This window comes from Cloeon dipterum, chromosome 1 (genome assembly GCF_949628265.1).
Source record: "Cloeon dipterum chromosome 1, ieCloDipt1.1, whole genome shotgun sequence".
Classification (NCBI taxonomy): domain Eukaryota; kingdom Metazoa; phylum Arthropoda; class Insecta; order Ephemeroptera; family Baetidae; genus Cloeon; species Cloeon dipterum.
The window spans coordinates 7,587,658-7,615,610 of record NC_088786.1 but is presented as its reverse complement, the minus strand read 5'-3'; the positions used below and the strand labels follow the sequence as shown (position 1 = coordinate 7,615,610).

The window sequence follows — 27,953 nt, the reverse complement described above, 5'->3', positions numbered from 1 at the left end:
CTTTAAATGAATTGATTTTTACGGGATATCTTAAAAATTGTTGTGCCAATTAAGAGAGAAGCTTTGATTAGATACCCAGTAATATCAAAGAATCCAATTTCTAATTATAGAAAATGAATTTAATTACAGGGCAAATAATATAAAGGAAATATTTCAGTAAATGTTCTGCCGCAAAAGGACTTGATGGCTCGTTTTCGGAAAGATTTCAGCAATTTAAATGGCTTCTCTTGATGAAAGAAAAATAAATAGCTCGTCTATTTCGCTATTTCAAACTTTGAACGCTCGCATAATCGTCTTGGAGAAAAGCATGCGTTCGAGATAAGTGAGACCGAAGGATTGGCCTCGTCTCGAGCAGCCAATTATTTTATTATTTGAGCGCGGCTTCCTTGTTTGCAGAGTTAATCGGCGGCGCCGATTTCGCAAACGCCGCTGCGCCGACGCCGCCGCCGCCGCCTCGCTGCCATTCACATTCACACCGACAGTCACATTCCAATCGCGTTTGTTTTGTTTTGGCTTTTGGAAGACCCGCCCCTCGCCCTTAGCACAATTGCATTCCTATCGTGTTTTATACGATAATCGAGCCCGTTAATAGTCGTGGAAAGGATAAAAAAGTAGCTTTAATCGGCTTTTGTCTAGCGATAGGCGTGATAGCCTGTTGATAGGCTTCTATTACAACCGCGCATCCGCAATTTGCTCAAACTCAACCGCTTGATTGCTCTTACAAACATTCAAATTGCCAATTAAAATTTTTTGAGTACACAAATTTTAAATTTAAAGCAACAAATTTACAGGCTAAAAACAAGAGTTGTTATACAGAATAAAATATAATCTCGGAAAAAAATCACTCAAAGTAGGATGCATTCATCAAACTAAATGATGATAAAATTTGCTGCACACACAAAATAAGACTTTGCTCTTAACGAAATATTTCTTGTTTAAATTTTTATACTAATTTCATTTGAAGATTTATTTTAATTTTTACTTGTTCGAAGGAACTTAATCTATAAAAGGTTCCCTGAATCCATCTTTTCATCTAATTTAAGCATATTCTAATATTTTAAACCTTTCAATTCTGTAATAGTTATATATTATGTTGAATTGTCGCTCATATTAATTTTACCCAATTTCACCCGTTCCCGCAGAAAAATTATTAAGTGATGCCTGGACAGTTTAAGTAACGTTTAGAAATATATAGATTAAAATTGGAAATTTTAATTTTGCTTGTGCGAGTTTTGCGGTAGAAGTAGTTTTGTTCTCAATTTCCTTGTTTATTTTATCATGATAAAAATAAGTATTTTCAATCCCGTGTATATTATATTCCCAAAAATATTTATTTTTACACAGATTTACTTCCAAAAATTAAATTTTAGTTAGTATCAACTGCAACCATTGCGGTTTTTTGTACTGTAGCATAGGTTACTAGTTTCTGTAAATTCTTATCGTCCTCTATTTCAACCAAATTTTCTGCCTTATATTACCTTCCTCTAGCGTTATCATTGGCCGTAGGTTAATTTTCTACAAATAATTAAAAAATTTAACTACATGTAAGAGTACTTACAGGTAGGTAAATACTTTAAAATACATTACCGCAATTTCTGACATTTTTCATGTTTTTATTTAAATTTCTCAAAATTCTGCTTGGCAAAAAAAATTGTCGAAAGAAATTGCAACCCATTAAAATATTAATAAATTCATTCGCTGTCTAATAAGAGAGATCTCTTCTCTGGTAACAATCGGTGTTGCGGTGGGAAAGGAAAACCAAAAGGAAACCACACTGATAACAGGATTTGGCTCGGGCCAACTTGCAAGGCAAGTAGTGCTGCATGATATTCGATCCGGACGCCAGAGCAAGAAAGAAACCCATCTTAATTGGATATAATAACGGCCGAATACCTTGGGTGGTCTAGACTTTTTTTCACCAGGGTTTCGAGAGGGAGCAAAAAAGAACAGCTCGACCTGATAGGAGCAGAATAAATAAAAAAACTCCCCATCCCTCCGCGGCTCGCAGGGAGAGGAAGCGAGCGCATTTCGGAATGACTCGCAGGAACACACGGCAGGAAGAAAGTGACGAATTGAAATGTAACAGACGCGCGGCGCGCGCGTTCCTGCTCTCTGCTCCCGAGCGATGATTCAATTTACACTTTGGGCGGCAAAAGAAAATCAGACGCGGCCGCGGCGATGAGGGATTTATTCAAGGCGGACGAGAAAGTGTTTCACGCTCCTTCGCTCCGCCGCCTAACCAGATTGAGTTTCAAGCAGATCCTAATCCTCATATGTGCTGAACCCGGGGAATTCACTCTCTGCCTTCTTTTTATTTCACTTCATTGAAGGAATGTAAATGTGACTCACCTTTGCTCGAAATTCTTAAGACGTGATTCCATTATTTGTTGATGTTTCCAGTCGCTTTAGCATGGGGATGGCATGACTGAAATATAATTTCGTATGAAGGTTGAACGGATGATTTAAATTTACAAAATGCAGTAGGAATTAGGAAAACAATTATTCTTTTTGGTTAGATCGATATTTGAAGTAATTCTCCTGGCTACGAAGGTTAAAAAAATTATAAATCGTTTTACATTTCTAAGCGTATATGGTCTTCACCTAAAGAATTGATTACAATATTAAAGGGGTGGTGTCTTCAACGCAAAAACTAACAGTTTGGTTAATATAGTCTGTTGGCTACTTTAAACACAAATATGTATGTTACGCACAAGCAACACAAATTATCATCAAAAATTTATTTCGTCCATCATTTCCTAATAATTGACTTTTGTGACTTTGAAAATATGCCTATAATATGTAATACCGTAATTAAGTTAACTCCTGAACAAATAGGATTAAATTTTAAGAATTGTTGTAAAAGAGGCAAATTTATTAACGGTTCCAAAGCATATATAAAATTATTTTTAGCTTAAAATAGGTTTTTAAAAAATTGCATAAAAATTGTGGACATTTAACTAAAATTTCAGCTTGTTTGAAAGTATGTAGGATTTGAATTTTTAAAAGCAGCACAATATGACAATTTTACAGTGAATTCTAAATTTCAATTGAACGTGATATCATGTGAAAAGTATGCATCTATCCAACCGGACACACATCCTGGAAGAAATTTCAGACAGAAAGTCCGAATTCAAAGAACCATGCACACAGTCATCGCTGGTCACTGGGCAAACACGGAAGCAGCACGAGTTGAGTGGCAGGCAAGTGTCCAAATTAAGAGGTTGTCGCGTGCTCGCGAAAACGGATTTACGGCACCGGCGTCAGGTGAATGGTCTCGCAGGTGCGACTTGTGCCTGTTTGGCCGGGTGCTTAGCCGGCCGGTGCCAATTTTGGTCTTTTAAGCCGTTCTCTCGACACCCAGTGTGGAAGATGATCTCGTGACGTCACCCAAAGCTCCTTCTGAGAGGCCAATTGAATAATGACCTGCACCCGCCGAGCTAGGAATTTATGAGAGAAAACTGCGCGTTGGCGAATGCGTGACTCGTTTCCGCGCTGAGTGGAAATTCAATTACGCACACCACTGCTAATTTGCATCCTGAAATAGCTATATCAGTCATTGACCTTGACACTGCTGCCATTCTAGAGTTTCCAAATATATTTTATGAGATATAACTTATAAATTAATATCTTTAAGGGAGAAAATAGATTTCTTTTGAGCTTGACTTTATTTTCGTTCATTTTTTTGTGATAATATTTTAAAATTTCGTCAAATAAAATATTTCAGGGAGAATTCAAGCCCACAATAAAATTAAAAGAATAAAACTTTTTTAATACAATAGAAAAACACGCATTATTCTGGGAAGAAAAGGGTCAAAATAGTTTTCTTTTACCTGGTGAGAGAAATGTAAAAAAAAAATAACTGCACACTCCTATGCTTGCTCCGCTGTGACGCCTGTGACCACAATGAAGAGCTAAATTTAAACCATTTAGGGACTAATTGAAAGTTTTTCACCAAATTCTAATCTCACGTTTGACCTTGGCCTTTTAAGTGGATGAACTCTTTAAGCCCTTTCGAAGAGGCTCTCCTTTGATAAGCAGAGTGCAACTTGAGAAGCCTCATTCATTTCGCTTCGCGCTCAATTGTTGCCAAGACCGCACGAGCAAGTTCCTACAATATTTTTTATCGCCGCGGCTGCTCGGCGTGAATCATCTTGTTTTAAAGTCGCCCTTCTTATCGTGTCGCTCTCGGTACACGTTTTTATCAATCACGCGAGAACAAACAGAGATCTTCATGAAAAGAAGAAGGGTGGACTCCTGATTCACGCACTTGTCCGGCTTTCCATCCGAACGTGAGAAGCTCCGTCTGGCTGCACTTTGAATGATGCGCTCAGCGGCACCGTTTCGATTTCAATGACTTTGCAATTTGGCGACTCAAGCTTTTTACAAATATATAAATATACTACCTATGCCGACAAAAATTACACGGTGTTAGTAGGTCTATATTTTGCAGCTTTTGCTAAATATTTCCCTCACATTAATTTAAAATAGTGAAATTTAATTAAATCGACGACATTCAGCTAGCGTAACCATCGGATAAAGTGTTTCTTACAAGCGGCATGCTTGGTGGCACATAATTCAAACGTTAAAAAATGCCATGTATAGCTGATAAATAATTTTCGTTTTTGAAAGAATTTCAATACATATTTGAAATATTATTTGAATGTTAGTTAAAATAGTTATGTATTTACTGCATTTAAAATAATTAAAAAAATGTATGATTTATATTTAAGAAATATAAGTTTACATACATGATTTAAATTAACGCTATCTTACGATATTTGAATAATGTTAACAAATAATGGCTTGGACTCCAGAGTAGAAAGCTTGAACGTCTCGACTCTCTAGGCACGGCATTTTTTCCTTTTTGCGTTAAAAATTGTTGTGATGTTAACAGGACAACAATTAAATGTAGTGTGCATTAACCCATTGAAATAGTTTTTAATATAATCTTGCTAACCAGAAGAACAGGCGAATTTATTTTATTCACTCTTTTTATTTTTGAATCTCTCTCGCTTTCCTTGTTTTAAAGCTAATTGAATTTATTTTCTAATTCCAGGTTTGTCCCGGTGTCAGAAGTCCCTGGCAGGGTGTCTGATCAACTTCAGTTTCGACTGTATCGGCACTTCGCTCACGGACGACGAAGTGGTTATCTCCAATTCCCTGCGCAAATTCGGCAACCTTATCGAGATGATCGAGGATGAGCGAAACAAGATGGTGAGTCCACGTTAATTGCCTCTGATGGATGACACATCCAGCCTGGCTTCACACTCCGTTTCCCCTCTAACTTTGGCTCGTGCTGACAATTTGCAAAATTCGCTCCGGAAACGAAATGATTGTTCTATTCGGAGCCTTTTGTTTTCATTCCCGTTGCTCAGGAGAAAATGTGATGGATCATTTTCTTGGAATAAGAGGACATGGATTGTAAAAAAAAATACAATTTCATGTGTTCAGCCAAAGTGTAGTTGGAATTTTTGGTATCGGTCGGATTGTCAAGTGCTTGACAAACAGAGTGGCCATAATACTTGTGATGTCATCAGATGACCAGGACAAAATCGGTTACTTAACCGTTACTTGGTTCAAATTTAATTTGTGCACATTGCTGAGGTAAATATTCGCTTCAAGAAGTTGATTAACTGCTAATTAAAGTCAACAATACAAATTAATTTAAAATGATTTCACATTATCACTTTAAAACGCACGGCCAGTCACGGAAAAAACCTAGAATATCAGAAATATTTTTTGCTTCAGTTGAACAAAAAATATATTGGCGTACGTGTTCTTTAAGCCAATAAAAATTTAGATTGTAAAATAATCAAGCATAATTTTTTCGTATTATGAAAATATGCAAAATTAGTCATTTTTCCTCGTGACATTCCCGTGTTAATTTTCTCTGTCAGGTGCGGAATTAGAAAATTAGAGCAATTTTTCTAGTTGGGGGCGTCGGAGGCAGCTGGAGCTGGTTATCTACCGGCGGGGCTAAGTTTAGGCCGCGCGCACCGAGGGAGGAAAGTTGGCCTGCATGAATGGGGCCGCGCGCAGATGGGCCCTTATCGGCTAATCGGCGCGCCTCGAGTGCTCTGGCAACAGCGAAACTAATCAACTGCTGCTGCCGCCTTGTTCGCCAGCAGCCCAGCTAGCGCATTTATTTGTCCTGCCAAATTGAGCCCAGCCGCCGAAATAGAACTCGCATTCACGTGTTTTTTATTCCTCTATCCAATGAGGATAAGTGACGAAGTGAAAATTGAATTGAGATTGACGAGGCGGAAAATTGTCTCCTTATTTAATCTAACAAAGAGTATCGTTTAAACTGAAGGAAATGGAATAAAAACAAGTCTGGCATTCCGAAGCCTTTTTGTTAGTGGAACGTTTTGCAATTAGCGTTGTTTGCTTTGTTTGACTCTCAGCACTTCTCTATGATAAGGGAACAGCAAAATTCTGTCTGTCGCAATTTTTTTCACGAAGAAATTGTTTCTTAAACTGACAAAATATTTCAACGGTGACAGTGATGACTAGGAGCGATGATTCAATGCACATTTAAAAGAAAACGAAATAAAATAAACGCTGAAAATACCAATCAAAATGTTTCTAGGAACTGATGTAAATTTTTGAAAATTAAGATTTTAAAATGGTACAAATTATTGGAGTTGAAAGGTTGCCAAAGAACTCGCAATGTATATTTTAAAAAAAGAATGCAGTTTCTGCTAAAATCCCTTATTTTTGTTTTAATATTTACACCAATTGCTTACATTTCAAAATTTTTCCACGAAAGATATAAAAATTGTTAGAAATTCACAGGTAAATAGGTACAACCAGCAGTGAAAAAACGGGTTGTAAGAATATGCAACTCAAAGTAATCACTGAATTTATCTCTTTTGGCAAAGGATGCGGAATGAGAGCGTCTTTTTTCTGAAGCTTTATTGCCTGCCGGTAGACAAACAAACAAGACTCGCACCTGCGGGCAGCTCTGATTTTTTCGCCCTTTCGTCTGGCTTCTTTGTGTCGCTCTGTCTGGTCGAGCCGCGAATGATTCACGCACACGAGAATGCGCCTCTCGTTTTATATCAGGCGAAAATATCAGCAGAGCAAAAGCAGACGCGCGTCGCTGCATTTTTTTATTGACCGACGCCCCTTTCAAAATAACGATTCTATAAATCTTGCAGCTAAAATGTCCGAGACATTTGTAAAATGCTAAAAAGCAAAATTGAGTTTATTATTCCTCTCGTTTCTCACTAGTCTATTTTCGGTGGTTTGCTTTGTTTATATCGTTCCTTAGACTCCTTTTTTTATTGACTCAGTCAGCAGTTCGAGCGTCAGAGTGGAAATTTGTTCCGCTGATCGGACTTAAAAAAGAAGCAACGCATTTACGCCCCCCAGCAGCGCCTATGCTCGTAAAATTACATAATAATTACCCTTGCTGTGGCATCTGTAAAATTAAAATCGTGATGACTAGGGAGAGAAAGAAAGGAATTTCCTCCGACTCTTGATCGTCTGCTGCTTTTTTTTAAAAAAAATACATTCCTTTTGACAGAAAAATACATAGCATCAATTCCTGGGTGATTACAGAGAGTTTAACCTTAAATTTATACTTTGCCCGTGGATTTGAGCGTTTTTAAGGAGATTTTAAAATTTGGATTTAGAACAGTTATGATTAGGGCTGCGAAATTTAGACTGATTTTTTCCTGATCTTTCAATCGTTGTGAGATGATCAATAAGAGCACGAATCATGCAATTTTAAGTCATTTAAACCACCTTTAAACCGTCTAAAACAGTTTATATCTGCCAAAATCGTCTATAAACTTATCAAGGACGTATTCAAACAGTCTAAGACCATCTAAATTGGCTGAAAACTAGGAAAATATCATATTTTTCGCTTTGTGCTTGGAAAATATTTCCCATGGCTACATTTTTAGCAGTTTTTTCAACATGACTGTCAAAGAAGATTTAGTTGCAATTTTTATAAACCTGATAAACTGTCACAATCAAAATAAACACTATCATCGTTTTGGTTACAATATTTTTTTATGCAGTTTACATTTCCATTTTTTGGCTCTTCTTTTTTAGCATTTTAAAAAAATTCACATAATTTAGCAAAATGGAAAAAATCTTTTTCGTTTTGATGGAATTGCAAGAAGCTAATTTAAAATATCAAATTAAGGTCCATGAAAAAAGGGTAAAATTCACTCTCAAAATTCATTCCCGTCTTAAATTCACAGTCCTGCCTATGAGGTTTCTTACAAAATAAAAAAGTATTTTTTTACTCCGCATAATAAAAATAAATGTTTTTAAATAGTGTTACACATGAAAAATGAATAAATCAAATAAATATTTTTGTTTTCGTAGCGTTGTTACAACAAGCCAAAATTAATCGGTTACGGCAATACTTTTGTGCTTCAAAACCAAAATGATGGTTACCAGAACACTGGTTAATAATTAAATGGTATAAACAAACAGCCAAAAAGCTAGTACCAATAAGTACGTGGAGTAGGGTTTTTCTATTTAAAACTAAAATTGCATTTTGAACGAAATATAAATTATGGGATTGATAAACCTCACATCATTGTAATTTTCGTTTTGATGACTGTCGCAAATAGAGCAATTCCCCTATACAATGACAACCCAAGCCTTCTTTTCGTCTTTTCAATTCTCACACGTGTTGTGAACCACCGCGTTACCTTTTTATAGCATCGAGGTGCACGCACACACAACATAATGATAACTGCTGCTGCTCCGTATAGGAGAGCGTGGGAAAAGTGACGCTGGCTGGTTTTGCTCGCTCGGCAAACACAAAAAGCAGCGCCGATTCCAATTGAGCAAATTATAATGCGGCATATCATATATATTCTGTTTCAGTTGGAGACGAGTTACGCTCAAATCATCCAGCCGCTGGAGAAATTTCGCAAGGAGCACATAGGCGGCGTCAAAGTAAGTCGGCGCTCGTTTTTTGTCTTGCGATGTGTCCGTTCATGCCTGGCATTGCTTTTTACAGGAGGGCAGGAAAAAGTTTGAGAAGCACTCGTTGAAGTTCTGCCAGAGTCAGGAGCGGTACTTGAACTTGTCGACCAAGAAACAGGACACTGTGCTTCAAGAGGTTTGTTGAAATCACATCTTGCGAACTCATAGATTCATTAAAATTTGTGCTTGATATTTGCGGTTTCGTCAGTTTGAGAGATAAATGGAGCTTCAAAAATAGAAACTTAAATCTAACCTGTTTGTGGTCTAATTTTGCCTGTGCTAAAGAGTATTTTACCACAGATCCTGATTTCTTCCGTAATCCAGACAGGACATAAAAATTTTTACAGGACGTGCGGTGAGGACAGCATTATTTTGTGCCGCAAAACCTTGATAACTAGGGAATTTCCCCCACGTTTTTGCGTAAAAAAACTAAGTTTGGCTTGTGCTTTGCAAGGCAAGTGAACTTTTATATTAATTTATTTATATTTAAGGAGAATACAAAACATTTAGGAAAATTGATAATTATCCTACCAAGAACCCACAGACAAACTAAACTTTAATCATTCACTCTAGAAATTTTTATACCAAAACAGGAGAGGGCAAGAAGGACGATCTTTTTCATTAACAGGAAAATTCGTAGTTTCTTCATGATCAAGACAAGGCAGAAATGAAAAACACCCTTTGCTTTTTAAGAGACCAGAAAATCTATTAATTACAATTTAATTTTTAAACTATTCATATCGTGAAAAGATTTATCGTTTTCAAAAACGATACTTGCAATCATTTCAAGACTTAAATTTTTGCCTAAAAATTCTACTGTTAATCGTTTTTCCAGACGAGAGGTTCTTTTGACAGAAAATATTTCTTTTTATGAAATTTTGAATCTTTAAGTCAGTTGATTTTCCATAATTATTTTCACCGTAAATTTAAGAGAAACCACTGATTTTGCAAATTTTTTTAGTCGCAATTAATTACACAGGGAGTGATGTCATACATATTTGTTTTAACACCCAAGCTGTCGTCAAGCGAGAGTCAAAACAAGCAGTCATACGGGGTGCACACCCTTCTCGCGCCCTCCCCCTCCCCACTCGACACGCACTTGCCCTCTCGCACACACACATACACATTGAATATAAATATGCAAACGTGCGCGCGGCGTCGCGATGAATGAACTGAGGGGCTCGCCGGGTTGCGGGGGCGGCGGCGGGGAGGAGGGCAGGGGTGGTGACGTCACGACGCAATATTGATCCACCTGCACGTGAAGCAAAATGTCCTCCTGATCCGCCCTTGGGGAAGACCTGGACGTCCTGATTGCGCGGCCGACGCGACTGCTGCGGATCCGGGCGCCGAGGGGCTGCGTCGCCCCACGCGGTGAGCACACAGCCGTCCCCGGGGGCCTGCAGACGAGCCCCAGGAGTGGCTGGCCGTCGCACCCCGCGGCAGGTGGCACTTTCGCGCATTGTTGATATGCTCTCGCGTCCCGCGGAGCGTCTTAGCCGCGTCTTGGCCGAGCGCGCGCACACCTTTCCTTACTTGTTATTTCCCTGTTAGCTCTCGGGACGCGACCTTCCTCGGTTGATTGTTTTTCTCGCGTCCGTCGCAGCCCCGGGCAACGACGGCCGAGACGCGCAAAATGTTGACATTTACGCGTAGGGCCTTAAGGGCACGCACGCCATCAGAGGGATTTCCCCGCCAGCATAGAATTTCCAGTGCATTCATTGTTGTTGCTTTTCATATTAATTTAGTCATTGTTTTTCTTGTAAATCCCACTGTATGACATGGAATTTCTTAATGACTTTTAATGAAGGGACTTTGTTTGGCAAAAGGGCGGACAATTAACAAAATTACTTTGTCCAGTGGTGATTTCCAGAAATAAACCACATTTTTTCAGCAGCTTGTGGAATAATAAGAATCAGGGAGTGGAAATCTTGTCAATTTTAAACTATTTTGTACTCCTCTTTGTTCTAATTACAAGGATTACATTTTCGGTTTACTTCTAGATTTTGCCACCAGCTACGTTTTCATGATACATTTATTTTTGAAAACAGTAATTTTAATTATGTTAATTTTTATTAGTATTCTCCGCTGCTTCTTTTTATCAATATTCAGTTACTCTGTGGAATTTTTTGCGAATTTTCAAAAATTAGACAAAAACTAATAACTATTAGAGTTATGACTTTTCACTTGCCTTGTATGTTATTCAAGAAATTTACAGTAAAAATTAGGAACTAAACTACGACCTTTTATTAATAGAACATTGTTAAAAACGAACGAAATGATCCACTTAAAAATCTTAAGCAGGCCTCTTTAAATTTATTTTTTACAAAAAATATTTTGACTGACATTTAAATTTTTAGCTCCTAAGTTTTTTTACTCTGTACAAATAACTATTTATTTCAATTATGTCAAGCATGAAGTGTCAGAATTGAGTTCGCTATGCAGAACCTAAAATACAAGAATATAAATTAAAATTAGCGTCCTCCGTGTTTTCTTATTCCGTGTTGTTATGTTTGCAGGCTGATGCGACTCTTGAAATGGAACAGAGGCATTTTTGCCAAGCCAGTTTGCAGTACGTTTGTCTCCTACAGCAAGTGCAGGAACGGAAGAAGTTCGAGTTTGTAGAGCCGGTACGTCATAACGTCATGCGGCTTCTCATGTTTTATTCATTTCCCCTTTGCCTTTGAGTAATATTATGCTCGTCATCTGCACTTATAATTGAGAGAGAAAATAAGTATTTCTCGCAGGCACTTGATTCGTTGACTGCTTAATTTAATTTAAAAAAAGAATATTTTAATTTAAAAAAATTGTTTTTGCCTGATTGAATTATTTTAATGAAACGAGAAATTTTTACCACTTTCTTCAACTAGTCTTCTTTTTAAGTAAAATTTATGTGGTTTTCATTCTCATATCTTTTCTTATTTTGAGTCTTTAGTGCCATAGCGTATAAAGAATATTAAAATTCCTAAGATACCATTTTTGTGCTGTCCAGCTGCTGAGTTTCATGTATGGATGGCTGACATTTTACCACCAAGGACATGACACCCATCACGACTTCAAGCCGTACATGTTAGATCTGCAATTCAGAATACAAAAGGTACGTGTGTAGGGTGCTGCTGCGTTTAGTTAGTGCGTGAGTGCTGAAGTGTGCGCATAATTTGCAGACGAGAACCAATTTTGACGCGACGAGGGACCAAACCGACTCGCTGATGAAGAAGATGCTCGAGCTGAGGAACGCGGTGAGATTCTTTTTGATGTGTTGCGCCACTTGAACATGTTTTGTGTGCGCCATGTCACCTGTTTCGTTCGTTTGTCTCTTGCCATGACGGCGACACCTTCATTATTTACCTTCTCTCACTTTTCCTTTGTTATTTTCTCGTTTTGCAGAATCCGGTTGATTTAGGAATTTCCAATAAAATGTATACCCGACAAGGGTATCTTTATTTAATGGAAAAGAGTAAGTTTGATTTCATTTAATTTTTTTCTGACACTGTGTGCCGCTCTGCTCGAGACTAAACATTTCATTGCCATTTCAGAGGCCTTCGGAACAACAGCCTGGTCCAAACAGTACTGTATGTACAAGAAGGACACTAATGAGGTCACATTAATTCCGTACAATCAAATTACCGGAAAATTTGTACGTATGATTTCAAAGAAAATTAATCTGTTGCTAATTTTTGTTTGTTTTGCAGAATCCAACAGAGACTTTCAAATTAGCGTCTTGTGTAAGGCGCATATCTGACTCCATAGATAAACGCTTCTGCTTCGACATAACCTCTGGGGACAAGTAAAATTTGAATATCCTCGTGTGTGGATGGATTTTTTATTTTGAATTTCACAGGCCAGGGGTCATTTACACTTTGCAAGCCTTGTCTGAAGAAGATAGAAAAAAGTGGATGGATGTTATGGGAGGAAAAGAACCTGTAAGTTTTTTATTTGACTGTTTTGTTAAAATTTTTTCTTTCGTAGAATATTTAAAATTTATCATTAAAAATCCATTAAATTTGTCTACTTAATAAGTGTCTACAAACCAAATTTCAGCGACGATGTTAAAATCAATTTTGAAATACTGTCCAGTTTCCTATAATCTCCAAGAATGGCTAAAATCATCAAATCAAAACATTTTCACCATTGTGCGTGGTTCACATTAAGAAAGGCTACATAATGAACTTTATGGTTTCTCCAGAAATGAAACGTTGAATCCTAATAATTTCCTTGGGAGGACAACAGTAAGCTAGAATACCCAAATTTAAAACCAATTTGGTCCTAAAATTCAGCAAAAAATTACTGAATTCACAAGTTATCAAGTAGATCCAGTAGAACCTATATAATGACCGCCATATTTCAATCTATGAATGTGTTAATTTTAATTGAATGAAGTTTGCAGTAAATTTGTTTTTATTCAAGAATGGCAAAATTTGTGAAATTTACAACATCAAAAACGTATTTCATTTAAAACATTCAAACCATTTTAAAATTGTTTTTATAAAATATGTGTGGGGGATATAATCTGTATGAAATAAATTTAAAATTGGCTACCCCAACAAAACAAATTTATTTCACATAAATAAAAAATCATGAAGGGATTTGGTACCATTAATTGATTTAAGTTCACATTGCAGGAGTACACAACTCCAGGAAAAGTGACGAAGAGCGAAGACCGCGCCCTTGACGAGGTAGGCTTCGCGTTCGTCTCAAAGTGCATAGAAGCCCTTGAGGCCAGAGGTAAATATACACGGCACACATGTGCGCACAGCACTAGTAAGACTTTCCTATTTCTTTTTCACAGGCCTCGAGGAGCAAGGCCTGTACCGCGTGGTAGGGGTCAACTCGAAGGTGACCAAACTGCTGCAGATGGGGCTGGACCGGCGGAAAGTGGACAAGCTCAATCTGGACGACAGCCTTGAGTGGGAGAGCAAGACCATCACCAGCGCGCTCAAAAACTACCTGCGCAGCCTGCCGGAACCGCTCATGACCTTTCGGCACCACTTTGCCTACATAGCGGCAGCAAGTGAGAACTATTTTTTAAATTACTATTTTTATACAGTAAAAATAATATACATGATAAAGGTAAAAGAAAAATGAAGCAAAAATTGATAATTAAGAGTTTAGATTTTTTTATTAAGAAAGTGACTGATAAAATTAGATGGGTTTTGATATTCCTGACTTAAGTGTTAAATTCGACAATGAAGTTTTTGGCAAAATAATTAATATTGTGGTTTATACAACAAATTAATAAAAGATCTTTTCGGGAAGAATTTTATTTGGTGGAGTTAGTGAGTTTTTGATAAGCTGCAAAAGTTAAAATCCTTAGGGGATTTAATGGAGGAAATTAATTCAAATTATAATGTTTATCTAGTCAGGATGATATTTACTTGATGAGACTTATCAATAGATGTGTTATTATTTTATCTCTGAATTTCCCATTGCGTCTGGGAAAATTGCAAATAACTCATTAATATATCTAGGCAATTAAAAAAATTGAATATCAATTGATTTTCAATTTTTATGAAGTTTTTGAAAATAAAAATGCTCTTAAACTGTCCTAAAATTTTACCCTTTTGTGCGGGAGGTTGTGAAATGTTACCTTGACCGACTAAGAATTAAAAAAGGCGTTCCATACAAATAAGAAATAATTCCCAAAAGTTGGGAATTTTTCACCAATTTATTTTAAAAACCTTTTTCCATAAAAAAAATGCTGCAAGAAAACTTAAGTCGATTCGTTGTAATAATGAGTTACATCAAATTAATTATCTATAAACTCTACTATTTTTTAAACTAAATTATGTTATTTTACGTAAAATAAAATTATTTGATACATTTTTTTGCCTCAAATTATAAAATCTGGACTGCAATCCTGAAAAACTTGAACTCCAATCTGAAATCGATCTGAAATTATATTTTTCCCAGCAACTAACTACTTCAAACGTTTAATTTATAATAAAAATAGTTACTTATCTCGATTTCTCTGATTAAATTTTTTTCCAGAGCAAGAGACAAGGACGCAACGAATAAACGATGTCCATAATTTAGTGCATAGGTTACCGGAAGCCAATTTCAACATGCTGAAGCTTCTAATTAGACATTTATTAAAGTAAGTACCGAGTCAGCCCACATCGCCCCACAAACTAACCAAGTGAATTGGCAGTGTTACGTCACACTCTGACAAAAATCTAATGACTGTGAGCAACGTGAGCGTGTGCTTCGGCCCGACCCTTTTGCGTCCAGAGGAGGAAACCGTCGCCGCCATCATGGACATCAAGTTCTGCAACGTGGTTGTTGAGATCATGATAGAAAACTTCAACCAGGTGAAATTGCCCGATTTCTCCGCGTGTACATAAACGAGACGAGGTTTTTATTTTTCAGCTCTTCGGCACGAAACCCGAAAACCCCACACCCGACCCGGAGGTGGCGCAGGCGCCTCTGCCCCAAGCAAAACCCCAGGGCAATCTTATGACAAACTCGTACCCTGGACCCAAACCGAGACATTCCACGCAGTACCTGCAACGCACCTCCAACAAGTCTGCCCCTCCTCCAGTAACCCATGTAATTATCACCTTTTTATTTTCATTATTAAATTAAAAATACTCTCAAAGCTGGTAAGATTAAAATTATGACAAAGACAAAAAGAAAGGGAAAATTTAATTTATTTCAAATTTAGACTATTGAATATTGGTTGATTTTCTGGCAAATATTGCCATTCTCGGTGGAAAGGGCGAAAATTCAATTTTTTGGTAGTGAAATATTCTTCGGATATTTTGAAAGCCGATCATCAGGCCGGGAAAATTCGGATCCCGAGCAGAAGCATAAAAGGTTATACGAGAATTGGACCGGGATCGGGTGTTTCTTTTTTCGAGACAGGAATCCCGATGAGCAGTTCCAGATTTTGGAGGTCAATTGGACGGGATATTTAGGTGACACGGTGACACTTATATTTGCTTTAAATACTTGTTAATAGATAGAGAAATTCCAGGTTTGAAGCTCGGGAATGGGTTACGTTTTCAAGAGTTACACAGAACTCATTTTTCAGGGATTTTTGAGATAACGAATAAATAGGGAAAGCTCCCATTCCCGAGCTTCACACCTAGAATATCATCATCTATTAACAAGTAACTGTTATTAATTAAGCAGATATAAATAGCACGTAAAAATATCAAGGCCAAAAATCCCGTCCAATGTCCAAGCGACCTCCAAATTTGCAAATTCGCCTGAAACTGCTCTGATGGTAAATTTGGGGAACTTGAACCAGGGTAGGGAAACAAAATTCATTATTAATCAATTTTAATTTAAAACTAAAATTTGACACCTTTTACTCCAAATTAAATTTATCGAGACATTTGCATGGAATGACAAGCGAGCCAGAATTTCCCTGGAAATTGCTTTCTCGTTTCGGGTTTTCCCGAAAAAAAATTAGAACATTTTTCCTGGAGTGGGCTGAACCCGGGAAATCATTTTCAGGAAAAGATGCACTGAGGCCAAAAAATATTCCTGATGGACGCTCTAGTTCAATGTTTTCAATGCAAAGATCACAAAAGTGAGCACTTTTGACGGGGAAAATGCATGTCAGAGCGGAACGAACCCAGGATTCCTTTGGTACTCAATCTTGGAAAACGTGTTTCTTTTTTCTGTTTTCAAATATTTTGTAGGTTGAGTCGATGAAAGGCTTATTATTATATTCGGGTGTTTACCCAAGATACTGACTGAGTGTTTACCAATTCTCGGGCAGGCTGTGATAAAATCATACTACGACGGTCCGTTGAGCGCGAGTCTGCACAACGTGCACCAGAGCGCCGGCTTCATGGCCGGTCAGAACATTCCGATGCGGGTGGACTCTGGGGTGAGTCTGCGCAGCACGACGGCCAACACGGCGTCCGAGGGCAACCTGCTGGGCATGTCGCAGAGCCCCCCAAGCGGCAGCCCGCCGCTGCACCACGCGCCGGCCAACACACTGCCCCTGAAGAAGCCCAACAGCATCTACGCGCAGACTGGTAAATTGCCCTCAGAGCTCGGCCACTTGCCGGGCGCCAGGGTGGTCGAGGACTCAAAGTAAGTCTGTCTGTCTCGCCCCTGTGTCGAGGAGCAAACAGCTTTCCGTGCTTTGGGTTTTCCCCCGTCTGTGGTGCCAGGAAGTTTTTCCCCGTATTTTATACATGTCGTGTCTCTTTCTCTTTAAGGCTCTTCTCACCGGCGGTTTTGTCATCACTACCTGAAAATTCTCGTTTCTCCTTATTGTCTCGGTTTTTATTTTCTAATGGAAAAATTCCATTTACGCAATCACGGGATGGGCCGATTTCTTCATCCTCTTACCGATTTGGGAATCACTAGTAAATAAACAAGTTTAGAAATTTTCGGTACCTCAGTATCTCGTTGCTTTTGGTGGTCAATTTAGGTTTTTTAAACCAGTTTTCTAGAGGGCTGGGTGAGTTTAGGTGAGAAATTAAAATCTGCTAATTTTGCTGTTCTTATTTTGTTAGAGTCAATTTTGTGTAATTATATACATCGATCAAATCTTAGGACGTGTTGCAATATCATTTATTTTGTAATCCTATTTTGGAAGGAAGGAAAACAAGAATTTTATGTTTGGTGACCATTCCGTGTTGAGAAATACGTTTTTGTGTCTCTGTGCGTCAGCTTGGTCGTTCCTGTGTTTGTAGGAGAGGACGCCAAAATCGAGCATGTGAATAACACTAGCAGTTCCAGTGAGTCCATGTCGTCTGTCTCGTCCAGGGATCACTTTGAAACGGTCATGCCAGCCAAAGGAAGAGGTAAAAATCCCCGCTGCTGAAACTCGCTTAAAAGTCGCTTTTTGCTTTCTGCTGGACTTCCTAGAGCGGGTTGATCCGCTTGAAATTCGATTAGATTTATTAGAAATTCATCAAATTAGTGCGACTAACTCCCCAATTGGCAATTTTGCGTGAATTGTTGGTGTCCGAAGCCGCTTACACATGGCGCCACTGTTCGTTTACAAGTTTCGGACATTTTTTGTATTTCTGGCCTTAAACATTGTGCATTTTTAATTATTTTGTTTTCTCAAACAAATCAGTTCAGTCAACCTCACTCAGTAGAAACGTTGAAAGATATTGTGTTACTTTTAAATAATAAAATCAATAAAATTATAAACTATTTAATTTTTAAAGCTGAAAAAACGCGATTTGGGACATTTCTGGACTTGGTTTTCTGGCCCTGAGTGGGCCACCAATTAGTTTCAATCAATGCCCCTCGACGAGCTCTATTGAATAAATTTTTGTTCATCAAAATCAAATGATTTTTCGAATTTTTAATAATTTTTTTTATTTTGAGTCAAGATATGGATTTTGAATTTAATTCCCCTATCGACCTCTGGATTTTCTGAATAATGGCCATATTATTGACAGGGGTGACCAACCAGGTTCCCAGACCTTTACCCAGGGTTTGCTTCAGGTCAGGGACAAGTAAAACAATGTGTTTGTTTGACTGAACTGATTTTTATATTTCTGCTTATAAAATTTAATTTCTCACAAATTAAAAGTTTCCATATTATGGAAACAGATTTTTGGAGATTAAAATGCCTGAAATTCTAAATAAGCGTGAATACCTTCAAAACTAAGAATTTACGTCAAATGCCGATTTCTCGCCTCTTTTATTCGGTCTTTATATTCATAATTCTTGCGATGTTCGTGCAGCAGCGTCAGGAACAAGACTGAACACCCATTATGTGACCCAGTACAAGCCATTAAACAATATGTGAGTATCTCGTCTGCACACTGTCATGCGGTTTTCCATTGAGTTTCTTTATTTTTTCTCTGGTACTAACTGGAACTACTTGTACATAAATTTGTCTAACTCTCACTCTCTCATTTAACACGTCTGTTCTGCTCTCTGGTGTCGGTACACAGGGATGTCTTAAATAATTTTTGTAGGCACCCAAAGGTCTCTCCTGGTGGTACGCGGGCAGCTAGTCCATCGAGTGTGAATAATGTGAGGTGAGCGCAAAATGCACACACCTCCAAGCAACTCTCAGTTTCTCTGTCGGCCGCATGCTCTCTGCTTTTTGTGTTTTTTGTTATTTGGACAAAAATTTTGATTCTTTCTATTTAGAGTAACCTAGGTTTTAGGTTTTTTAATCTAGCTCACACATTAACCCCCCTACCGAGTAGTCTTTAGCATTTTCGCCACTGAAAATGCAGGTTTAACCCGTTTCGGTAGAGCATGGTTGCATGCAATTTCCTTTCCGGCGCTGACTGATTTTCGTGGTTTTGCAGAAGAGTCCGAACGCTGTACGCCTGTGTAGGCGAAAACGACGGAGAACTCTCCTTCGAACCAAACCAAATAATTACAAATGGTAAGTTTCGTTGTCCTAAACTGCTTTAAATTTTATTTTTTCAACAAACTGGACTGTTTGTATAATTTAGGACACTGATTAGAATTTTCTCGACAGGAAGTTGCGATTTTTAATTTAATGGAAAATGAGTTTTTCTTGGCTTATAATCGTGCATATCAAATGAGCTTGAATCAAATATTTTCTACATTTTCAGCCGATATAAAACTTAAAAAGCTTCTTAATCTATATATGATACCAATGAAACTAGCATAATCCCTTTTTTTTAATTCAACAATTTTGAAAGTATTAAATCGGGTTTTAATATTAAACAAAAGATAGATATTTCTTTTGTTGGACGTGGAAATTTGGTTTTGATTCTACAGTCAGAAATATTAAATTAAAATAAATTTTACACAGACTATCCTATGTCAGAATTAAATGTAGTCTAATTTCGTTTTTGTTCCCTGTGCTATTTATTTAAAGTTTCAATTCCTGACTGCACTATCAAGCAAATAGGAAATTTTCACCTTTTATTTTATTTATTCTAATATCATTCTTAATCGGTCCAGGCATCATTCCTTAAACTCCCGCGAGAAACAAGGATACAATTAAAAAATATATATGGTTTTGGCAAAGAAATAATTTCCAGTGCAATAGTCAATAATTTGTTAATTTTAATTGTTTCAGTCCGAGGGTCACTGGAGCCAGGCTGGTTGGAGGGAACTCTGAACGGAAAGACTGGGCTGGTTCCTGAGAACTACGTCGAGTTTTTGCCATAAGTCGGCAGTTCGGTGCCGCTTTATTTTGCCACGAGTGCATTTGAAAGAGACGCAGACGCGCATTCCAAACGAAAGTGTAGCCAATATATCGCGACATCAACTTAACTTGAAGAAAAGAAATGGAAACTAGCTTTTAATAATTCATCGTCGTGTATAGTTTTAACCAAGTGAGCGCTCTATATATTTTACTATGAGAAGCAAGTCGAATTTGCTTACCACAAACATTGAAAATTTGACGAGGCAAAGGAGGAGGAGGAGCTTAAAAGTTGTTGATTCCGCTTCAGGCTTTGCTCGTGCACAAACAGAATTAGCAACAAGTGTGTCCAAAAGTAACTAGTCACCGAAAAAACCACACTGGCGAGAATTGCGATAATTTGTACTCCAGGCGTGCCTTCAGCGCTTTCGAATCGATTGTAACGCTATGCAAAAATAAAATTAAACAAACACACAACCAATCTGCAACACCATATCATCAAATCATTTTACACAGAAAAATAATCAAAGATCAATATTCTAAAGGGGTAATAGAGCGTGGTGTGATATTTCAATGTTGATTTTACTGTTTAAATTGCTATTAATTGAATTACGTGCCAGATTTTCGCGACACTCGTACTGTTACCATTATTTTTAAACTACTATTGCAACACTCTCCTCACTATTTATTGTACTTCACAGACTGTATGTTGTAATTTAAACCCTGGATGGCTTCAAAGTGCTTGTTTATTATTGATAATTACAATTACACGTCGTGTCTGGAAGAGAAACTCTTTTCAGAGTCAGCAGTGTCTCCAATGTAGCGTAAACCCTTGTGTCGGTCGGTAAAACTTTGTGAGAGAGATTAGTTTCTTTCAATTGAATAAATCAAGCAATTGAGTAAAATCACGAATCATCTAAAAAACAAAACCTTTGTGTATAATTTATTGTCCTTAAAAGTAATTTACACCATTCATTAGCACACGTTTATTTCGAGAGCAAACAGAATCAAGAAAAAATACAACTTTATTTCTTGGGGTTGGACCAGCTGAAATATTTTTGTAGTGATCAATTTTGACCTAACTTGTTATGTCTAATTTTTTTAGAAATATGGTGGAAATTAAAATATTTATTTACTATTAATTTCCATGGTAAAAATAAGGCTTTATAAAGACTACTGTGTGATCCTGCAGGATTTGGAAGGAACAGTTCAGGAATATCTTAGCACATTTCAACAAAAACTTATTTCAGAAACAGCCTGGAGCTTGAAAAGTGGCGCGAAAGACACCAATAAGATGAAAATAAGTCCAGATTTGCTCTTGTTAGGGATTTTAATTAAGTTCAATATTAAAAAGCCTTTTCCCTCTTATTGTTAGCTCATTGAGAGTATTAAATTCCATAAAGTCAATATTCCTTTGTAATTTAAGTAGAAAAATAGTCGCCAAGTTCAAACCAGAAAATTTTTATATAAAAATAATACATTAATTTTTGATAGATATTTAGAGATGAAAATTATCAGCACCAATGAAGTGAATCACAGATTTGCAAATTTTCTGTTTGAAATGAAAATGACAAAAATATATAATATCATAGTTTTAGATTTTAGCTCATTGGTATTCAATTAAATAAATTGTCAATACACAAAATAACATCCGCAAAAAAGACCATCTTCAAATCTCTTTAAAAAAAAATCTATGAAACGCACTTTTAAATTCAAATGTTTTTCACTTGCTGGGCCAGACAATGTCCTCGATCCAATCAACATATCCAGAAACCCTGGTGTAGAGTCCTGGACTGCTTCCGCAACCTTGTCCGGCGCTGGTGACGCCAACAACCTTCATCAGCTGCGAGTCCTTGACCTTGAGCTGCAGGGGCCCGCCCGAGTCGCCCCGGCACGCGTCGGCCAGCCCCTTGGGGTCGGCGGCGCACATCTGCTTGTCCTGGCGCAAGCCACCCGCCTGGGTGCCGGCGTAGGTAGCGTTGCACACCCTGAAGTCCACGGCGCGCAGGCTGGCCTTCATCAGCAACGACGTGGCCGACAGCGGGGCGAACTCGGTGTCGCCCCAGCCGGTCACAAGCAGGTCCTGCCCCAACGCGTCCTGGTTCTCCTTCGGCGCTGGCAGGCACGCGGGCTGCATGACCCAGTTGAATGGAACCTGGGGTTCATCAAAGTCAAAAAATAAGGAACAAAATATTCAGATTTTAATTTTAAATCAAAATTGAGAGATTTTGTCAGGATGATTAAATTAAAAGATAATTTATAAATTATATTTTGCAGTCTAATTTAGCAACGTCAAAGAAGTGAGGGATGAAGATTAATTTATTTTTTATTTTATATTGTTAAGTATAGCGACTCTGGATGCACAGCATAAATTATTATATTTTACAAACAAAAACTTCAAACAAAGGTTAAATTATGGTTAGTTAGAAAAAATCGCAAAATATTGAATATTTTAAAATTAAAACAAAATAAATAAAATGTTAAAAAGTTTTGTTATGAATGAATAACTTTTTAATTTTTACACATAAGGTTTTTCAAAATTTGATTTTACATGTTTTTGTAAATATAAATGCTGTTTCTTAAATTTAGTAAATTATATTCATTTCCATATGGGATTTACGATTAGTCCAGATTTACGATTAGCTCCGGAGTTCTTCCAAATTCCTAGCTCTGTTTGAAAGGAACTTATAAAAAAAACAGGAGTAGTGGAGGTCATGCCTAGAATAACAAATTGTCAATAAAATTGGAACAAAATCCGCAAAATCTGCTCCTATTAACGCACAAAATTAGCAGAATAAAAGCAAAAAATATCTTCTAAGTTGCGTATTTCTATTTTTTCGTTTCGCTAAAAATTATTTCTGTAAATAATTCTTAAAACAACCAAGCCGGGAATTTAAAAAAAAAATCGAATTTTCAATTCAAGTAATTGGAAAATACCTAATAGTTTGAATTTGTTTAAACATGAATTTTGTTTCCCATTCAATTTGAATAAATTTAATTTTAATTTGGTACATGTGTGGAATTCTTAAACTGCAGTAAAAAATTAAAAAATTGCACAAAAGGTGGGGCCACGTAGACTTTATTTTAATTGGGTGTTTGCTTCTGGTTGATTTTTCATATTTAAATGTAAATAAAAACGAAGTCAACGATGAGCAACAAATTGATATTTAGGTACATACAATTTTTCATTTTAGAATCAAGCAAATAAATTGAAACTAAAATGAAACTAAAAAAATATCGATAAAACTCGCTCATTTTGAATTGCAGTTAACATATGTCTCTTAAGGCTCTGAAGCTTCATTTTAGATGTTTTTCTAATTTTAATTTTGTACCTGTGTCCTGAGCTCTATTAGTGCGATGTCATTCGCCAGGCTGATCCGGTTAAATTCAGGGTGCAACTCGCTTCCGAGAACCGCAAATTCCTTGGGCTGGGCGCTGTCATCGTCAGAGTTCCAATCCACTTCTCCGAGGCGCACCACGATCGGAGTTTCCCTCTCGACGCAGTGCGCCGCCGTCAGCACGAACCGCTCGTGGATCAGGGTGCCGCAGCACGACCACGACGCATTTACTCCCTTGGTCAGGGTGCGACCTGAGTTTTGCAGGTCCTTGTCGTACTTAAAGCCGAGCAGCGCCATGTGCGGAAACTCGCCAGGACCAGCCTTAAAAATTCATATATTTAAATATAAAGGTTTAATTTTTTAAATTAAAACGATTTGAATTTTCTCTTTAAATTTTAACATTTAAATTCCGACAGAATTTGTATAGTTTACAAAAATTATATCATTCATTATTGTGCTTTACTCTAATTAGGTGCGATAGAAACCCTCAAATACCTATTTACCTAAATTTGAACAATTAAAAAAAATGGTCAGGGTAGGTTGAAACTGAATATTTTAATTTAAATATGGAAATTGGTTTATGAATTAACGATTTTGAAACAATAGAAAAGGGACTTTTTAGTAAGACATTGACGATTTAATTTTGATTCATATAATATAGCTTTTTCAGTCTTCTATTTGAAATCAATGTACTAAAATCAGGTTTAAAGAATCTCTATTTTTTCACTTTTAATCTGACTTTAAATTGACTTTTATTAACCAGCTGGACAGTTTTTAACAGTTAATACATCATAATTTAAAGCGAAATATATAAAGCTCAGCCTCCATGAATTCATCTGGAATTTAATTTTTTATCTGCCAAAAAATGCAAGTTTTAAAATTTTTCTATTTTAATATTGACAAAATTTTTCTCGTTTTTGGCATCGAGATTCTGCATATCAAACGTTTTTAATATGATAATATAATGATATGATAATTATATGATATAATACAATTTTTTAATATGTACGAGTTCCTGCTTTAAAAACACGTTTAGCTTCATACTTATTTAGCGCCTTTTTAGCAGGTTTTATTTTATTTTTAATTTTATCCTGGAAAAATTCCAAACTTTTCTTTATTTATTAATGTGTATTGACTCTAAAAATTATTTTTACTCAGCAAGAAACTGGACCTGTTCGAGTATTTTCTTTCCATATAGGAATTTAAAAATGTCGTTATTTTCTCCAGGAAAAAATTGCAGAAAAAATGAATTGAATTTGGTAGGGAAACGATTCAACAAAACACACATCATCATCATCATCATCATCGCATGTAAAAACCATCTGTGTCACAAATTACCTCGATTCCATTCTTGACATAGAGGCCAATCCTGGGAAAGGCACTTTTCGAGTATTTTCGACAGGCCTCAGCCGACCTGGCGCCAACCTTTGGCGGCGAGCGCCTCCTGACAGAATTGTTCTCTGTGGTGCTGGTCCCGTGCCCTACCGGAACAGGTTTGGCCGAGGTCGCGCGAAGGTCAGGGCAGCAAACCATTTCCACGTTGCCCTTAAATCCGCAGCGAGAGGGCAGCGGCTGCCTGTTTCTCAGGGCCTTCAGCCCACTCGGACACTCGGTGATGGGCACGCACACTGAAAGGGCGGTGCACCCCGACGCACCCTGACCATAGTTAAAGCGGAGCGGGGAAGCTGCCGCCAGCACGCTCAAAAACACGGCCAATCTGATGAAGGCCATACCTGGAAATAAAATAAACACACGCAAATAATAATTGTAACCATGAGACGATGAGGAATCTCCGCTTTTGGGAAGTTGCTCTCTCACGTGCGTTGTGTTCGCATGCGGGGACATGTTTGTAGAGTCCGAAAAGAATTTGTTTAAAAATAAAAGAGGCTGGTTTTAGAAGGAAAAAATTAAATAGCTATCGAAGATCTTTTAAAGAAAAAAAAATTAAAAGTTTTAATTGCGGGGTGAAAAAACTGGGCTTTTTCACACTGGAAGAAAATTGAAAAATTCGTCAGTGATTTTTTAGCTAAAATTATACGGCAAATTAATTAAATAATTATGAAGCATTATCAAAATTAACAATTGGCTTGAAGTGTGGATTTTGTGATATAGAGCTTTAAAATTGGTAGATTTTCGAGAACTTTATTTTTACTTTACTCTGGTAAAAGATCTGTACCGCATAACTTTAGGCAGCAGCTGACAAAGTTTTAAAAGTGAAAAGTTCGATAGTGCCCTGAATGGCCGAAGGCAAATTATTCTTTAGCATTTTTGTCGACTTTTTGAACGGCGGGCACAGCTTTGTCAAATACATGGTGGCTGGTGGTTGACGACGTGACCCAAAATTACCCGGTCAGCAAAATTACAGCTATTCATTAATAAGAAGGATCAAAGCACAACATCAAACATGTTCAGGTAAAGGTAAACAAGATATAAAAGTGAATAAACAATTATGTATTGTTGGAGGACTCTGCCACCGATCAAAAAGTGCAGGAGAAAAAAATAGTTTCCATTTTTTTGGGCAATCAAGCACTATTAAAAACGCTATTAAAATTTTGTCAACCGCCAAGCTGCCGGCAAAAATGCTCAGCCACCGCTGGTCCAAAATCTCGTGGATGCGCAGACCGCTATATTGTTTTTTAAGCTTCATACTGATCACCTGTTTTAGTTGACGAAACAAAAAAGCTATAAAAGTGTATCCTCTTTTAGATATGAGATTATTGATTATTATTTTTATTGACGTGTCTAGCAAATTAATTAAAAATTACTTTACTTTTTTATCCTGCTATATAGATTTAAAATAATTTTTGGTTCGATAGTGCAACTAAAACAAAAAAATTGAATGATTGAAACAATCTTTCGAGGCAAATTAGAGTGACCTTTGCAAATTTCATAAACACACTCGGTGCCGCCACGCACGATCATCTCGTGGGGATTAGAGCAAGCGAGAAACGTGCGAAGGAGCGAAGAGAAAGAGGAAAATCCGCGTGTCTGACTAACGCGGCCGGAGAGCCACTGCTAGCGAGAGGCAAATATAAAAGAGGGCATAAAGGCCAACACTCATTAACGCGCTTTTGTACAGTGAAAAATGGTTATTACCCCAGCCACGCCATCAGCAAAGACGCGCACTCTGGATATATGAGGAATTATCGGTTCCTCTTATCAAACTGCGCAGCCTTGAAATAAAAAAAGGATCCACACATAGGCGAATCAACAACCCATAATTATTTTTAATAGCAAATTGACGGTAAAAGACAATGAACAAGGTTTATGCAAATATTTATTATTTTATTTAATAAAAATTTCAAACTAATGGTGTTGGTGGTCTATTTTTTAGAAATTATAAAGAAAAACTAAAATAGACGCACTCTTTATGGTGTAGTTTTTATAATTATTGTGATCTGATATTTATAAAAGCAGATATTTAAATGACAAAAAATACAACTGACTCGATTATATGGTATAGACATTTTTAAGAAACAAAGTAATTATTATTTTTTAACTATCATTATAAACTCTGAGATGACTTAAGTTTTATACACTAAAAATATGCATTTTTTAATCATAGTAAGAAATGGCTAACAATGTTAGCAGAATATTATACTTAAATAAATCTTTAAATAAAATATTTAACATAAATTTTTAGTAATAAGTATAACAGTGCACAAAATTTTAAAACAAAACACCAACGTGAGATCGAATTAATTGTATTGATCATTTTTTGAACAAAACTTGGATCACGGTTAATAGCCACTCTGTCATCATGAGGTACTCTAACAAAACATTATTTATTATCTCTCTTTCCTATATTTTTATAATTTATTTAACCTTGTTTGATGCTTCACTGTCAAGGTAGTTACGCCAACCCGCTATAATTTTTAACATGTGAAACTTGTAAGGAAATAATATATGACACTTAATGTGGACTTCCGAAACAGAGTTTATCCATTTGTCTGGTGTTTTTACGGCGCGATATTCGGAATTACTGTTTTCGGTTCCTGTTGTGGAGCGGAGAGCAAAAATAGCTCCTTAACATTTAATTGAGATTACTCAAGAGACTATTTCAATAAATAAGATTTTTAACCGCAAGATGAGGAAAATGACAACGTGCGCAGTGTACGCAATTTCCTTGCTCATGTTCAATTCTGTCAGGTGACTTCCCAAATAAATAAATAAAATGTGCGGCGTGATATTATTTTGTAAAGGATATATGTAGTTTTAGCTTTATTTTGCTAGTGCTGTTTGCCATTTCTTGATTTTAAATCGTCATATTTAATGTATTTGTATTGTATTGTATTGACCAATGCAAGAATATAAAAATATACACATATAACAACCTTCTAGATATTTCACGGAAGGAAATATATATCAAGAAACGTCAGAAAAGATAAAAGAGCATCACGCAAAAAATAATTATTGCGCGTCACTTTATGCACAGATCAAAGGTGGAAAATTACCTGCGAAAGCATATCAGGTGGATGAGCAGTGAAACGCAATCCTTTTCTTCTGAGAACAAAACAAACAATAAAATAATGCGACGTGTGTGTGTCTGTCTTTCAGAGCGTGCGGTCTGCTCGCTTCTTCGCGCCCGTAGGAGCCGTTTTTGCTTTTATGCG

The 27,953-nt window shown here is 37.0% G+C and overlaps 2 protein-coding genes across 15 annotated transcripts in view; one reads left to right on the top strand and one right to left on the bottom strand.

Annotated features, from left to right (window-relative positions):
- Positions 1-20,931, top strand: part of Graf (GTPase regulator associated with FAK) — a 27,311-nt gene extending 6,380 nt beyond the window's left edge. Inside the window, exons 2-22 of one of the 14 annotated variants that reach the window (XM_065496899.1) lie at positions 5,057-5,214; positions 8,851-8,922; positions 8,987-9,088; positions 11,469-11,579; positions 11,942-12,046; positions 12,114-12,188; positions 12,337-12,406; positions 12,486-12,586; positions 12,642-12,736; positions 12,791-12,872; positions 13,560-13,674; positions 13,739-13,960; positions 14,938-15,043; positions 15,098-15,257; positions 15,316-15,495; positions 16,676-16,937; positions 17,604-17,714; positions 18,615-18,672; positions 18,825-18,911; positions 19,191-19,270; positions 19,937-20,931. In XM_065496899.1, the coding sequence (XP_065352971.1) occupies positions 5,057-5,214; positions 8,851-8,922; positions 8,987-9,088; positions 11,469-11,579; positions 11,942-12,046; positions 12,114-12,188; positions 12,337-12,406; positions 12,486-12,586; positions 12,642-12,736; positions 12,791-12,872; positions 13,560-13,674; positions 13,739-13,960; positions 14,938-15,043; positions 15,098-15,257; positions 15,316-15,495; positions 16,676-16,937; positions 17,604-17,714; positions 18,615-18,672; positions 18,825-18,911; positions 19,191-19,270; positions 19,937-20,028 (2,444 nt within the window). In that variant the 3' untranslated portion in view covers positions 20,029-20,931. Of the gene's footprint in view, positions 1-5,056; positions 5,215-8,850; positions 8,923-8,986; positions 9,089-10,175; positions 10,324-11,468; positions 11,580-11,941; positions 12,047-12,113; positions 12,189-12,336; positions 12,407-12,485; positions 12,587-12,641; positions 12,737-12,790; positions 12,873-13,559; positions 13,675-13,738; positions 13,961-14,937; positions 15,044-15,097; positions 15,258-15,315; positions 15,496-16,675; positions 16,996-17,603; positions 17,715-18,611; positions 18,673-18,824; positions 18,912-19,190; positions 19,271-19,936 lie in introns of those variants that run through there. The other 13 variants (XM_065496901.1, XM_065496903.1, XM_065496902.1 and 10 more) reach the window with 13 other exon arrangements.
- Positions 20,918-27,953, bottom strand: LOC135947917 (venom protease-like). Its single transcript, XM_065496912.1, has 4 exons — positions 27,795-27,953; positions 24,679-25,073; positions 23,335-23,661; positions 20,918-22,157 (listed from the first exon to the last, which is right to left on the bottom strand). Exons 2-4 carry the CDS (start codon positions 25,069-25,071, stop codon positions 21,726-21,728), a joined length of 1,152 nt encoding a protein of 383 aa, XP_065352984.1. The 5' UTR covers positions 25,072-25,073; positions 27,795-27,953; the 3' UTR covers positions 20,918-21,725.